The following is a 10,725-nucleotide window of genomic DNA, read 5'->3' as shown; positions in this document are numbered from 1 at the left end:
TAATCATATCATCTACCCGTGTGATTTTTTTGCTGAATTTAGACAACCTTTTTGCTATGGTTTATATGAGTTTTCACAAAGTTTATGGTTTCCACTAGATACGTTCCTTTTTTAATATATATTTGCGGTAACATGTACCTATATGCTAATGTCACGTCATATTTGACATAACTTCTCAAGCACCTTCAATAGTTATTTGGAACTATTTTATGTCAAACATAGTTTCACCTAAGAAGGTCATGAAAATCTCCAATAGATGAATGAAAGATGAAGATGAAAATAACAGTTTCTTCTAGCTCGCACTTGCATTGGTCGGCTCAACCCATGCAGAGGTCGGATCTGCCCCAAGCATACGAGGGGAGGACGGTTAGGCTTGGCGGTCGTCGAGGCACATGGACGCGTGAAGTGCAGAGATAAGAAACAAGACAAACATGTGCAAGCCAAGATGATTTTTTTCTACCATGAGGATTTGCCAAATACTTCTTTCGTCTAGGAAAATATGCAATTCTAGGGTGGAACCGTCGAAACATGCAATTTTAGGGTCACACGTCTAGAAATGTGTAAAGTCGACTAGTTGTCTGCGATGAGCCGATGACAGCGGGCGTGCGCTGCAGTGAAATGTGTTTATAGGGACATATGCGTCATTTTATCTCTTCCATAGTCTTGTGTTAGGATCCTAGAATTGGATGTTTTTATGGACGAAGATAGTACTTTAGGAACATAGCTTTATTTCTATCTGCAGAGATGCTTGTGGAGTTAAAAAATTAAAAAAAAATCCAACTAGTTATTTATTTACACCCCATCCTGACAGTGTGCACACATTTTATCTTTTTCAATTGAGCAACCAATTTCAAATTTGCTCAAATACATACTTCATTTATCTCATAATAAATGAACTTCTATTCATTTCGAACATGTCCGGAAATAACTGTGCTTCTAGATATGGGACCACCTACTCTGGTAGGCTTTACTATTTTCTATATTTCTAAAGTGCAAAATTATTGCATGTTGTTGAACATCCTTTTGAGAGCGGTATATATGTAATTTCATATTAAAATTGATCCCCTCAACAAATGCTAAAAGTGCATTTATTTCATATGATATTGAATACTCCGTCTGTCCTGTAATACAATGTATTTTAAAATTTTGAAGACAATTTAAGTGAACACTTAAATGATGCATGTACCTATAAATTATTTTAATTATAGAGTTTCTCCTCAAATCATGACTTTCTTTTTAACAAATCTTGCCAAATTGAAACATAGTCATTGTGTAAACACTACCAAAATGGTGGAGTTCTCCTAGTGTTTTTAGTTAGTAATAAAACACAAACACTAGGGAATCCTCGCTAGGAGGCATTTACTAGGGAAAGTTTATACTAAATTTTAAATGCTAAAACACTAGGAGAACCCCACATTACTAGGAGAAATTGAAAAATTTGGTTGTGAAAATGTATTAAGTCACAATGTACTTTATCTCAGGACGGAGAGAGTAAAGTATCATTAGATTGATCTTGTAATAAAAGACATAGTAAATCTCTATTTATAAAATATAATTATTGATAGTATGAAAGTATATGCTTTTTTTTGTGTGCATGAATAGCCTGTAGTCGTGTATACAGTATACATACAGTTTTCATATAGACAACGAACTGACATTATAGCTGAAACTCCAGAGCCATCCAAGGGTGTGCTTGGATGATTTCCATGTATGTGGCTAGTCTTACCTTAATTCCAAGTTTCAGCTTTACGCATGTGCGACGTACTACTACCTATAAGAGTCAGTAGAAAAGGCAGCAATTATAAAATAAAATAGAAAAGGCAGCAATCTATCTATATCCACTTACTACTTATCACACATGATAGCGAGTAACGAATACAGGCAGCTCAAATAGTTAAAAGGTAAACGTAACAAGGAAAAAGATCGCCGAAAAAGGGTTAAAGCAAGACCCTATCAACTATCATGACAATAGGGACAGATTACCAAGGAAATACCACGTTACAGAATGATTATGATGAATAGATCGATCTCATCTCATATCTGAAAGTGGGCCTAAATTAAAGCGAGTTCCCGCCAGCAAGTTAGGCTTTGCTCTTAAACAGAATCATCAGTAAAACGGTTAGTAAAGCCGAGATGGAGACATGTAATCTTAACGACTACCAGTGCTACTAAAAAAAGAACAAACAAATTTTGGAAACTCTCGATCCGAGAGCCACTCTATATTCTTCATATAATATAATTGATAGGAATAGAGAATTTAATGAAAAAGTATCCTCCAACAACTTTTTTATTAAACCCTATTCGATCTTTTGATTGCTAAACTAAGAGCCCCCTTAGTTTATTGATCAAACGAAATTAGATCTCCAAATATAGTCATCCACTATTCTAGATTTCTCAACCAAAGATAGAGAGTGGGACTGACTCTTTAGAGTACACACAAAATATAGGAAAGTTGTTGTAGGATGAAAATATATAGATAATGTTAATTCTTTAAATGATTATTTAAAGAGTGAGTTTAAGAAAAATTAGATTCTTGAAGACAAGCAACCAACAATAGTGGATGACAATATTTAGGTACCCAATTGAAGAAGATGTTGGAGGGCTTTTTTTCCCACTAAAATCTCCACTCCTATCGGTATGTAAGAATATGGAGAGGCTCTCAGAGTTGATCTTATTAAATAATAAACCAGTCAAGTTAGTTTAGTCTATTTATATACCATGGATGATGATACGTATCGATTGGAGAAAAGAAAGAAAATGGAGTCTCTCCAATACTCTAAATAAATACATTCTTCAGGAAAACACCAGCTATTTTTTTTAAAAAAAACACTATCTTTAAAATAGAAAAGCCCAAGTCGTTTCAAATGGCATATTGACCAATCTCCAAAATACTCATTCATTCTAGGAAAACAACTAAGCCAGCGTACCCAGTCGGCCAGTTCAAAAGGAATGATATTGAGAAACTGGGAAGTGACAACTTTACCTAGTGTAGCAGGTGTCACTACAGTAGTAGACAGAGGCTTTGCCGTGTGTGAGCGGCACTCGACAAAGACTTGCTTACACTTGGCGAAAGTTTTGCCGAGTGCCTAACTCGGCAAAGCACACTCGCCAAAGAATACTTTGCCGAGTGCTACATGTCGGGCACTCGGCAAAGCCTTCCATCGAAGACCAACTCACCACTTGGCAAAAGGAACGGGGAGATTGTTGCCGTCCTCTTTGCCGAGTGCTGAGCTGGCACTAGGCAAAGGCTTTGCCGAGAGCCTTCCTTTGTCGAGAGCCGGGCACTCGGCAAACATTGAGCTTTACCGAGTGCATTTCTTCACCGAGAGTCTGGCTCTCGGCAAAGACTGCTTCGCCGAGTGCTAGCTTTGTCGAGTGCCGGGCTCTCGGCAAAACCTTATCTGCCGAGTGTCCGACATCTGGCTCTCGGCAAAGACCCAGACACTCGGCAAAGCACCAGTTTTCTGTAGTGTGCTATATGTATATGTAGCTCCAAACTATATATTGGTGTAGTATTATTTGTTGAAAACAAAACGGTACGCATGCAGAGGGTGTCCACGCATGCATTTGGTGCACCGAACATGCATGTCTTCAGCGGTGGTTAGCTGGGGGGGGGGGGGGGGGGGCGAATGGCAAATTAAAGGCATGCAGTACGACGTAGGAGCGATGTAGTAGTTCCAAAGGACCATTTGCATAAACGCCAAGTTATCCTTCTTTCCGGCACCAGACTTTGCACATCATCCGACGGAAATGCATGTCATGTAGGCCCCAACTTGGATGGAAGGTACCAGCAGTCAGCAGAGTAGTGACTTCATCAGAACTTTATTTGAGATGATCAAATCTAAAGTTATTTCAATGTGATGTGAATTCCTGACTTGGCTTTCTTCTTCCATCCGGAGATTTATATAAAAAACTTCAAATTTCAACAAATACTGGTCAAGCAAGCTGCATATATTTGTGGAGAAGTACGAGACGACCTCAATAGATCTGTTTGAAATTTGTATGGTGCCCGTGCAGCTTATCACACGGCAGTCGTGTTTGGTCGAAACTCGAGCGTGAGGCCTTTGCCTTTGTGGTGCTCAATTTGACTTGAGAACAACCAGCCAAGCTTAGTGCAAGTGCAAGGCCTCCTACCGGACAGTTATAGAGAGGATGCCTGAAGTCAGTGGGTCGTCCTTAACCGAAGTTGGGCAGACGCTGACCAGCAGCGCAAAGACCATATATACATCGATCCGTTTGGAGTCTGGACCCAGCTGCAACTTATATATAAGGTATATGGAGTCCTTCAGGAGCTATAGCGGTGGTTACTGAGCACGCACTGCATGTAAGAGGCCGAAAGCAGCAGCAGCAGCAGCTTATATTAGAGTTCATTCAGGTTAGTCATCAGAGGTGTGCTTGGTAGCCATCGTTCTGGAACTGGAAGACAGGAATTAGGAAGAGACAGAGATCAATGGCAGCGCAAGGTGCAGGAGCATCAGCTTCTACTCTGTCCGGCTTCCACATGGCGCTGCCGCTGCCGCTGCTCCTCCTCCTCACTATCTTGGCTTCCATGCTCGCAAGTAATCTCTCTCTCTCTCTCTCTCTCTCTCTCTCTCTCTCTCTCTCTCTCTCTCCGATCGACACTCTGCTTTATTTCTCTCTCTCTTTTCTGTGCATCAGAAATCAGACGAACTTCCAGTGGCATGGTTAATCATCCGTATATACTAGTCCAATCCCAGCTGAACTTTAATTTACCTGCTGTTAATTCTCTGAATGAGTGTCGTTGCTCAGAAAAGTAAGGAAAGTGTTGAAAATTTGGTCCGTGCAAGTGCAAGCAAAGCCTTATTTTTAGTTCCTTCAGTCAGGTCCTTGCGTGTATTCTTGTTCAGTTAGCAGTTAAACATTCTGTTAGTGCCGCAATCCGGCCAGTCAATCAGGCCCCATAAGTGCTGCTGGATAGTATGGAATACATAGTGACTACTGACTAGTGGACTACATACTTGCACCAACCGATTATTGATGCATGCATGGCTATCTGACTGACCTGCACCTGCTCCTGCACGGCAAGGGTAGGTATCTTTATCCCAGTACGGAGTAGCTTGACGACCAGTTACACTACACTTAGCCTGCATCTGCATTCATTCATGTTACTGGCTACTGCATCTCAACGCTCGTCTGCACTCACTCGTCCATGTTGCTTGCAAGGCATGCATCCATTCTAAGTTACTGCTAGTGCTAGAGCTAGGACTGCTAGCAGCCAGCGGCTAGGAGCTGCTGCTTTGTGTTGACATGGACATCTTTGGTTCCCTCCTCATGTCGCTTTGTTCCTTTTCGAAGAGGATGTGTGCGTGACAAGAGGACTAGCTAACGGTCCTGTTGCAGACGTTGCAACAGAAGCTAGCTCTCTCTTCAGGTCTTCATCCATTAGATTGAATGCTGATGCTGATTACTGGTAGTAACAGACTAACGGTTGGTTTAACCGTCAAGAACTACCTCCTCCACCACACGGCATGTCATTGCCATGTACTACTAGTTCTAGTTGACTGTTGACTTAGCTAGGTACTCTGAAACAGGAAGAATGTAAAGCATGGCCAATCAGAAACTTAAAAAAAATCAACACAATTAGCAGCATGTACCATCGAAGAGCACTACAGAAAGAGGACAGAGTGCGAGTATGGAATCTGCCGGAAATTTTCAGTTACATGTCCTTTTCTTCCTCCACCACAGTTCATTCACAAAAGAAAAGAACAGAAAAAAGGTCAGAAAAGATGTCTGAACCGCCTTAAGCCCGACATTCTCTGAACGTCGTGTACACTGACTCGAAGTCCATAGCATATAGCTTATTGACTCTGCAAGTGAGCAGAGCACCAGAGGTTTGATGTAGATGCATCTGGCATATTCAGTTTAATTGTTTTTTCATAAATAATAGCCTCCATTAAGATCAATACAACTGCAACCATATTAAGATCGACCTCTGCGTGACTGGGTAACTACTGAATATCAATCGGTAGACCAGACTGCCACCTGTGTGACTGCATAAACAAAAACAATTCACTGGCCACCTTCCCCAAGAATTCATCCATATACCAAGGTACTAGCATCAAAATGTAATAATTGTGTTATTGGCAACAAGAAAGATCAAATTGATACATTCTTCCACGCATAACTTACTCAAGTACAACATGGATTGATTAGTGTTTCAGTTACTGCCACTCATCTCTCCTTGATGGATTGGATTGGATGTACTGTGTTCTCCATTCCTAGCAGTTTACTCATCGATCCTTCCACGCGTATGCATAAGCTGAAGAACATGGCTTTTTTTTATTGATGGGTATAAATCGGAATAGCCTTTATTCGACATACACTGCAGAAATTCAGAGTCTTTGATACTAACATATAATCGATTCCCACACATTTACTTAGTTTTATCATTTTCCTGTGCTTACTCGATCACTTGTGTGGTGTGGATGATCAACCATCAATGGGGTCCAACTCCAAATCCAATGCAGGGGCGGCGTCGGTGGGCGTGTGCTACGGCACGAGCGGCGACAACCTGCCGCCGGCGAGCGCGGTGGTGGGCATGCTCCGGGAGAACGGCTTCACGGTGGTGCGTCTCTACTGGCCCGACGGCGAGGCGCTGGCGGCGCTGGGCGGGAGCGGCATCAAGGTGGTGGTGGGCGCGCCCAACGAGGTCCTGACCACGCTGGCGTCCAGCGCGTCCGCCGCGGCGGCGTGGGTCCGCGACAACATCCAGGCGCACCCGACGGTGTCCTTCCGCTACGTGGTGGTGGGCAACGAGGTCCCCGTGGGGCAGACGCAGTTCCTTGTCCCGGCCATGGAGAACGTGCACGCGGCGCTGGCCGCCGCCGGGCTGGGCCACGTGAAGGTGACGACGGCCATCTCGCAGGGCACCATCGCCGTGCACCTGCCGCCGTCGGCGGGCGTGTTCACGGAGGAGGCGCTGTCGTTCATGAGCTACGTGGTGGCGTTCCTGGCGCGGACACGCGCGCCGCTGCTGGCGAACCTGTACCCGTACTTCGTCTACACGCTAGCTCTGGGCCACATGAGCATGGACTTCCCGCTGTTCACGGCGCCGGAGACGGTGGTGCAGGACGGGGAGTACGGGTACCAGAACCTGTTCGACGCGACGGTGGACGCGCTGTACGCGGCGGTGGGGAGGCTCGGCGTCCCCGGGGGTGAGCGCGTGAGGGTGGTGGTGTCGGAGACCGGGTGGCCGACGGCGGGCGGCGCGGCGGCGTCGGTGGAGAACGCGAGGACGTACAACCAGAACCTGGTGACGCACGTGTGGAAGGGCACGCCGCGGCGGCCAAGGAGGGTGGAGGCCTACGTGTTCGCCATGTTCAACGAGGACCAGAAGGAGGCCGGCGTGGAGCAGAACTGGGGGCTCTTCTACCCAAACATGGAGAGGGTTTACCCCATCACCTTCGGAGCCTGACGATATAGCATGCAGCAGCTTCGTCCACGGTCCATCCATGGACGACCATTGCATTGCATTGCATGGCATGGATTCAATTGAGTTGTGTGTGTGCATTTGCGTGTATACAGCGTCTGATGTACAGCAGAGGATGAGGAATTGTTGCGACCGCTGAGCGTTTGTTTGCTCCGACGTGTACGCGGGGATCGGAGGGGTCGATACTTGGATGAGCAGCTGGGTGTATGTATACGTACGCCATGCGTAGCGTAGCAGTATACACAAAGGCGTGTACATCCCGTGGCTCTTGTGAGTTGTGAGCTACTTGTGATGATGGGATTTGCAGACGTGGCACATTTCTTAGAAAAAGTTCTTTTTCATCGTGAACAAGTCATTTAATTATATATCCACATGTAGTTTTATTAGGGCACCTCTAGCGTGGAGATCGAACCGAATTGAGAAAAATCGACGAGCTACAGCGTCACGGAGTCAGTCACACACACAGCATCTGAATTCTGAAGCTTCTACCAATGATCACCACCACACCAACTGCGTTTTGTAAAATAGGAATAGTAGCTCTTTCGTTTGTATTTGACAAATATTGTTCAATTATGGACTAACTAGGCTTAAAAGATTCGTCTCGTCAATTCTGACCAAACTGTGCAATTAATTTTTATTTTCATCTATATTTAATACTCCATGCATACGTCTAAAAATTCGATGTGACGGAAAATCTAAAAAATTTTGTAAAATTTTTGGGAACTAAACAAGGCCTTGTTTTGTTTTTGGGGGTAAACAGCTGCCAGTCTCCCACTCCCACGGGCCACGGCCCGTGCTCCCACCGCCAGGCGCCCAGGCCAGGCCCAGCCGTCACGTCACGTCTCGCTCCCACTGTCCTGTCCCGCACCTCCCCCTTCTTTCTCACCAAACCAACAACGCACCAAGCCCCGCCGCTCCCAGGACCCCGCCGCCCCGTGCCGTCGAGGAAAATCCGCGATGCGCAAGTGGTCGCACGGCCTCGCGCCCGCCTCCGTCGTACTGCTCGCCGCGCTCACGGTGGCCGGGCTGCGGCCGGCGACGGCGCACGCGCACGGGCGGCCGCCGCTCCGGTTCGGGCCGGCAGGAGTGTTCAAGGTGGCCCTGTTCGCAGACCTGCATTACGGCGAGAACGCGTGGACGGACTGGGGCCCCGCGCAGGACGCCAAGTCCGACCGCGTCATGGCCGCCGTCCTCGACGCCGAGAACCCAGGTCCCTCCCTGCCCATGCCGATGCTTGCTTTCCCTTTCAGTTATTTCCTCCGGAAGAACTGAAACGAAACTCCTCTGTCGTCGCCTCGTCGGTCTCTGCCGCCGCGGCGGAATCCATGCATCGTCAATCAGACTTCGTGGTGTACCTCGGCGACCTGGTGACGGCGAACAACCTCCCGATCCCCAACGCGAGCCTGTACTGGGACCGCGCCATCTCGGCCTCCCGAAGCCGGGGCGTCCCGTGGGCGACGGTGTTCGGCAACCACGACGACATGCCCTTCGAGTGGCCGCCCGAGTGGTTCTCCCCCGACGGCGTCCCTCCGCTGCGCTGCCCCGCCAGCCCACCGCCGAGCACGCCGGACTCAGGATGCAGCTTCCGAGGGACTCCCCGGACCGACCTCATGGCGGCGGAGACCGGCGCCAACAGTCGGCTGTCCTACTCGTCCAGCGGGCCCAGGGAGCTGTGGCCCGGCGTCTCCAACTACGTCCTGCAGGTGCTCTCGCGACGACGACGAACCCGCGCCGGCGACGATCACGACCCAGCTCTGCTCATGTACTTCCTCGATTCGGGCGGCGGGTCGTACACCGAAGTGGTGTCCAGCGCTCAGGTCAAGTGGTTCCACAGCCAGTCTCAGTTCCTCAATCCAAATGGAAGGTTAGATAGAAATGGCTGTCAGCAACAGTGTTTTTTCATATTAAAACTGCTAGAGCATCTTCAAGAGTCTTTCTAAATCTCACGTGCACTCTAAAAAACCATTCTTGTCTTCTATTTTTAGTTAGCGAGAAATTCAGAATAAAAGATTTGGATAACCATTTAGAAAAACTGTTGAAGGTTAGTCTTTTATCAAAATCTTTCTATTCCACATTAAGGAAGGATTAGAAAGTTTCTTACTCTAAGGGAAAACAGTTTTTTTATCATAATAATATCAAATTAGCAATATCAGCATCATCCTCTCTCTTTTTTTTTTTTTGTTTTTGTTGAGTCATGCAGGATCCCTGAGCTCATCTTTTGGCATATACCAAGCACGGCGTACGTGAAGGTAGGTCCAAAAGCCAAGTCAGAGATAAGGAAGCCCTGCGTTGGCTCCATCAACAAGGAGGAAGTGGCGCCACAGGCAGCTGAATGGGGCATCATGGATGCACTCGCCAAGAGGCCGTCAGTTAAGGTGCGTCAGTCAGTGGTTCATCATCAGATTAATAAGCAACTGAATCCATCACTGTTCTGGTGCTTGGGTCAGAATATTTATCAGCCACACTGTGACACTGTTCTCTTTTTATTGATGACAGGCAGTGTTTGTTGGCCATAACCACGGGCTGGACTGGTGCTGCCCGTACCAGGAGCTGTGGCTGTGCTTCGCACGGCACACTGGGTACGGGGGATACGGTGGCTGGCCCAAAGGAGCGAGGATCATTGAGGTCACGGAGGATCCATTCTCGGCAGTGTCATGGATACGGATGGAGAACGGGAGCAGGCACAGCCATGTTACGCTCAGCTCCTGAATCCATCCATCTACCTGGGCGTCGGCTTGTTGTACAGAGAAGATTTATTTTTTTTCTTTTTTCCCTTAAAACAAGAGCACCACAGGATCGAGGTGCTATTTAATGTAAAAAAATTGCACAGCATGGACCCTGGCCTTTCTATAATACTAGCAAATGTACCCTCGCGATGCAACGGAATAAAAAAGTGTTACATAACTATTTATGTTTCTCTCTTTTTATACAAACTTTGAGAGCTATAATTTATTTTGTGTCGACAACAAATATATAAGGAAATATTGGCAATAATATGACAGTGCATAATTAAGTTTGTATTTAATTAAAATAAGATCTTCGTAGATTTTTTTTCTAGCATTGGTAAACACAATATCTTAAGTTTAGTTTTTTATAATACCATACGTTGGTATAGTCAAATATGTATCAAGTTTCATGAATTCTTTTGAAGATACGTAAAAATCTGTAACTCAAGTTAGTGTGGAATTAGTTTTTGATGCGGTCACTCTCAATTTTCCAAATTGTTCCACAGTCTAGGGTTGCACTGGTGTATACATACATGATGCACATTTATT

At 46.1% G+C, this 10,725-nt stretch overlaps 2 protein-coding genes across 2 annotated transcripts; both read left to right on the top strand.

Annotated features, from left to right (window-relative positions):
• On the top strand, nucleotides 4,228-7,791 carry LOC8062299 (lichenase-2). The gene is made up of 2 exons (XM_002459031.2): nucleotides 4,228-4,559; nucleotides 6,489-7,791. The coding sequence occupies exons 1-2, from the start codon at nucleotides 4,451-4,453 to the stop codon at nucleotides 7,433-7,435; spliced, it is 1,056 nt and encodes a 351-aa protein (XP_002459076.1). The 5' UTR covers nucleotides 4,228-4,450; the 3' UTR covers nucleotides 7,436-7,791.
• Nucleotides 8,307-10,357, top strand: LOC8062298 (probable inactive purple acid phosphatase 16). Its single transcript, XM_021455796.1, has 4 exons — nucleotides 8,307-8,660; nucleotides 8,792-9,314; nucleotides 9,651-9,825; nucleotides 9,947-10,357. Exons 1-4 carry the CDS (start codon nucleotides 8,408-8,410, stop codon nucleotides 10,157-10,159), a joined length of 1,164 nt encoding a protein of 387 aa, XP_021311471.1. The 5' UTR covers nucleotides 8,307-8,407; the 3' UTR covers nucleotides 10,160-10,357.

This window comes from Sorghum bicolor, chromosome 3 (assembly GCF_000003195.3).
Source record: "Sorghum bicolor cultivar BTx623 chromosome 3, Sorghum_bicolor_NCBIv3, whole genome shotgun sequence".
Classification (NCBI taxonomy): domain Eukaryota; kingdom Viridiplantae; phylum Streptophyta; class Magnoliopsida; order Poales; family Poaceae; genus Sorghum; species Sorghum bicolor.
The sequence above is the reverse complement of the archived record's forward strand: the minus strand, read 5'-3'. Positions and strand labels throughout refer to the sequence as shown.

Bases quoted from the DNA above. Each gene is read 5' to 3' on its own strand.
- LOC8062299 (XM_002459031.2), top strand. From the start codon at position 4,451: ATGGCAGCGCAAGGTGCAGGAGCATCAGCTTCTACTCTGTCCGGCTTC. The intron at 4,560-6,488 runs GTAATCTCTCTC...AATCCAATGCAG, and splicing joins CTTGGCTTCCATGCTCGCAA to GGGCGGCGTCGGTGGGCGTG.
- LOC8062298 (XM_021455796.1), top strand. From the start codon at position 8,408: ATGCGCAAGTGGTCGCACGGCCTCGCGCCCGCCTCCGTCGTACTGCTC. The intron at 9,315-9,650 runs GTTAGATAGAAA...TGAGTCATGCAG, and splicing joins TTCCTCAATCCAAATGGAAG to GATCCCTGAGCTCATCTTTT. The intron at 9,826-9,946 runs GTGCGTCAGTCA...TATTGATGACAG, and splicing joins CCAAGAGGCCGTCAGTTAAG to GCAGTGTTTGTTGGCCATAA.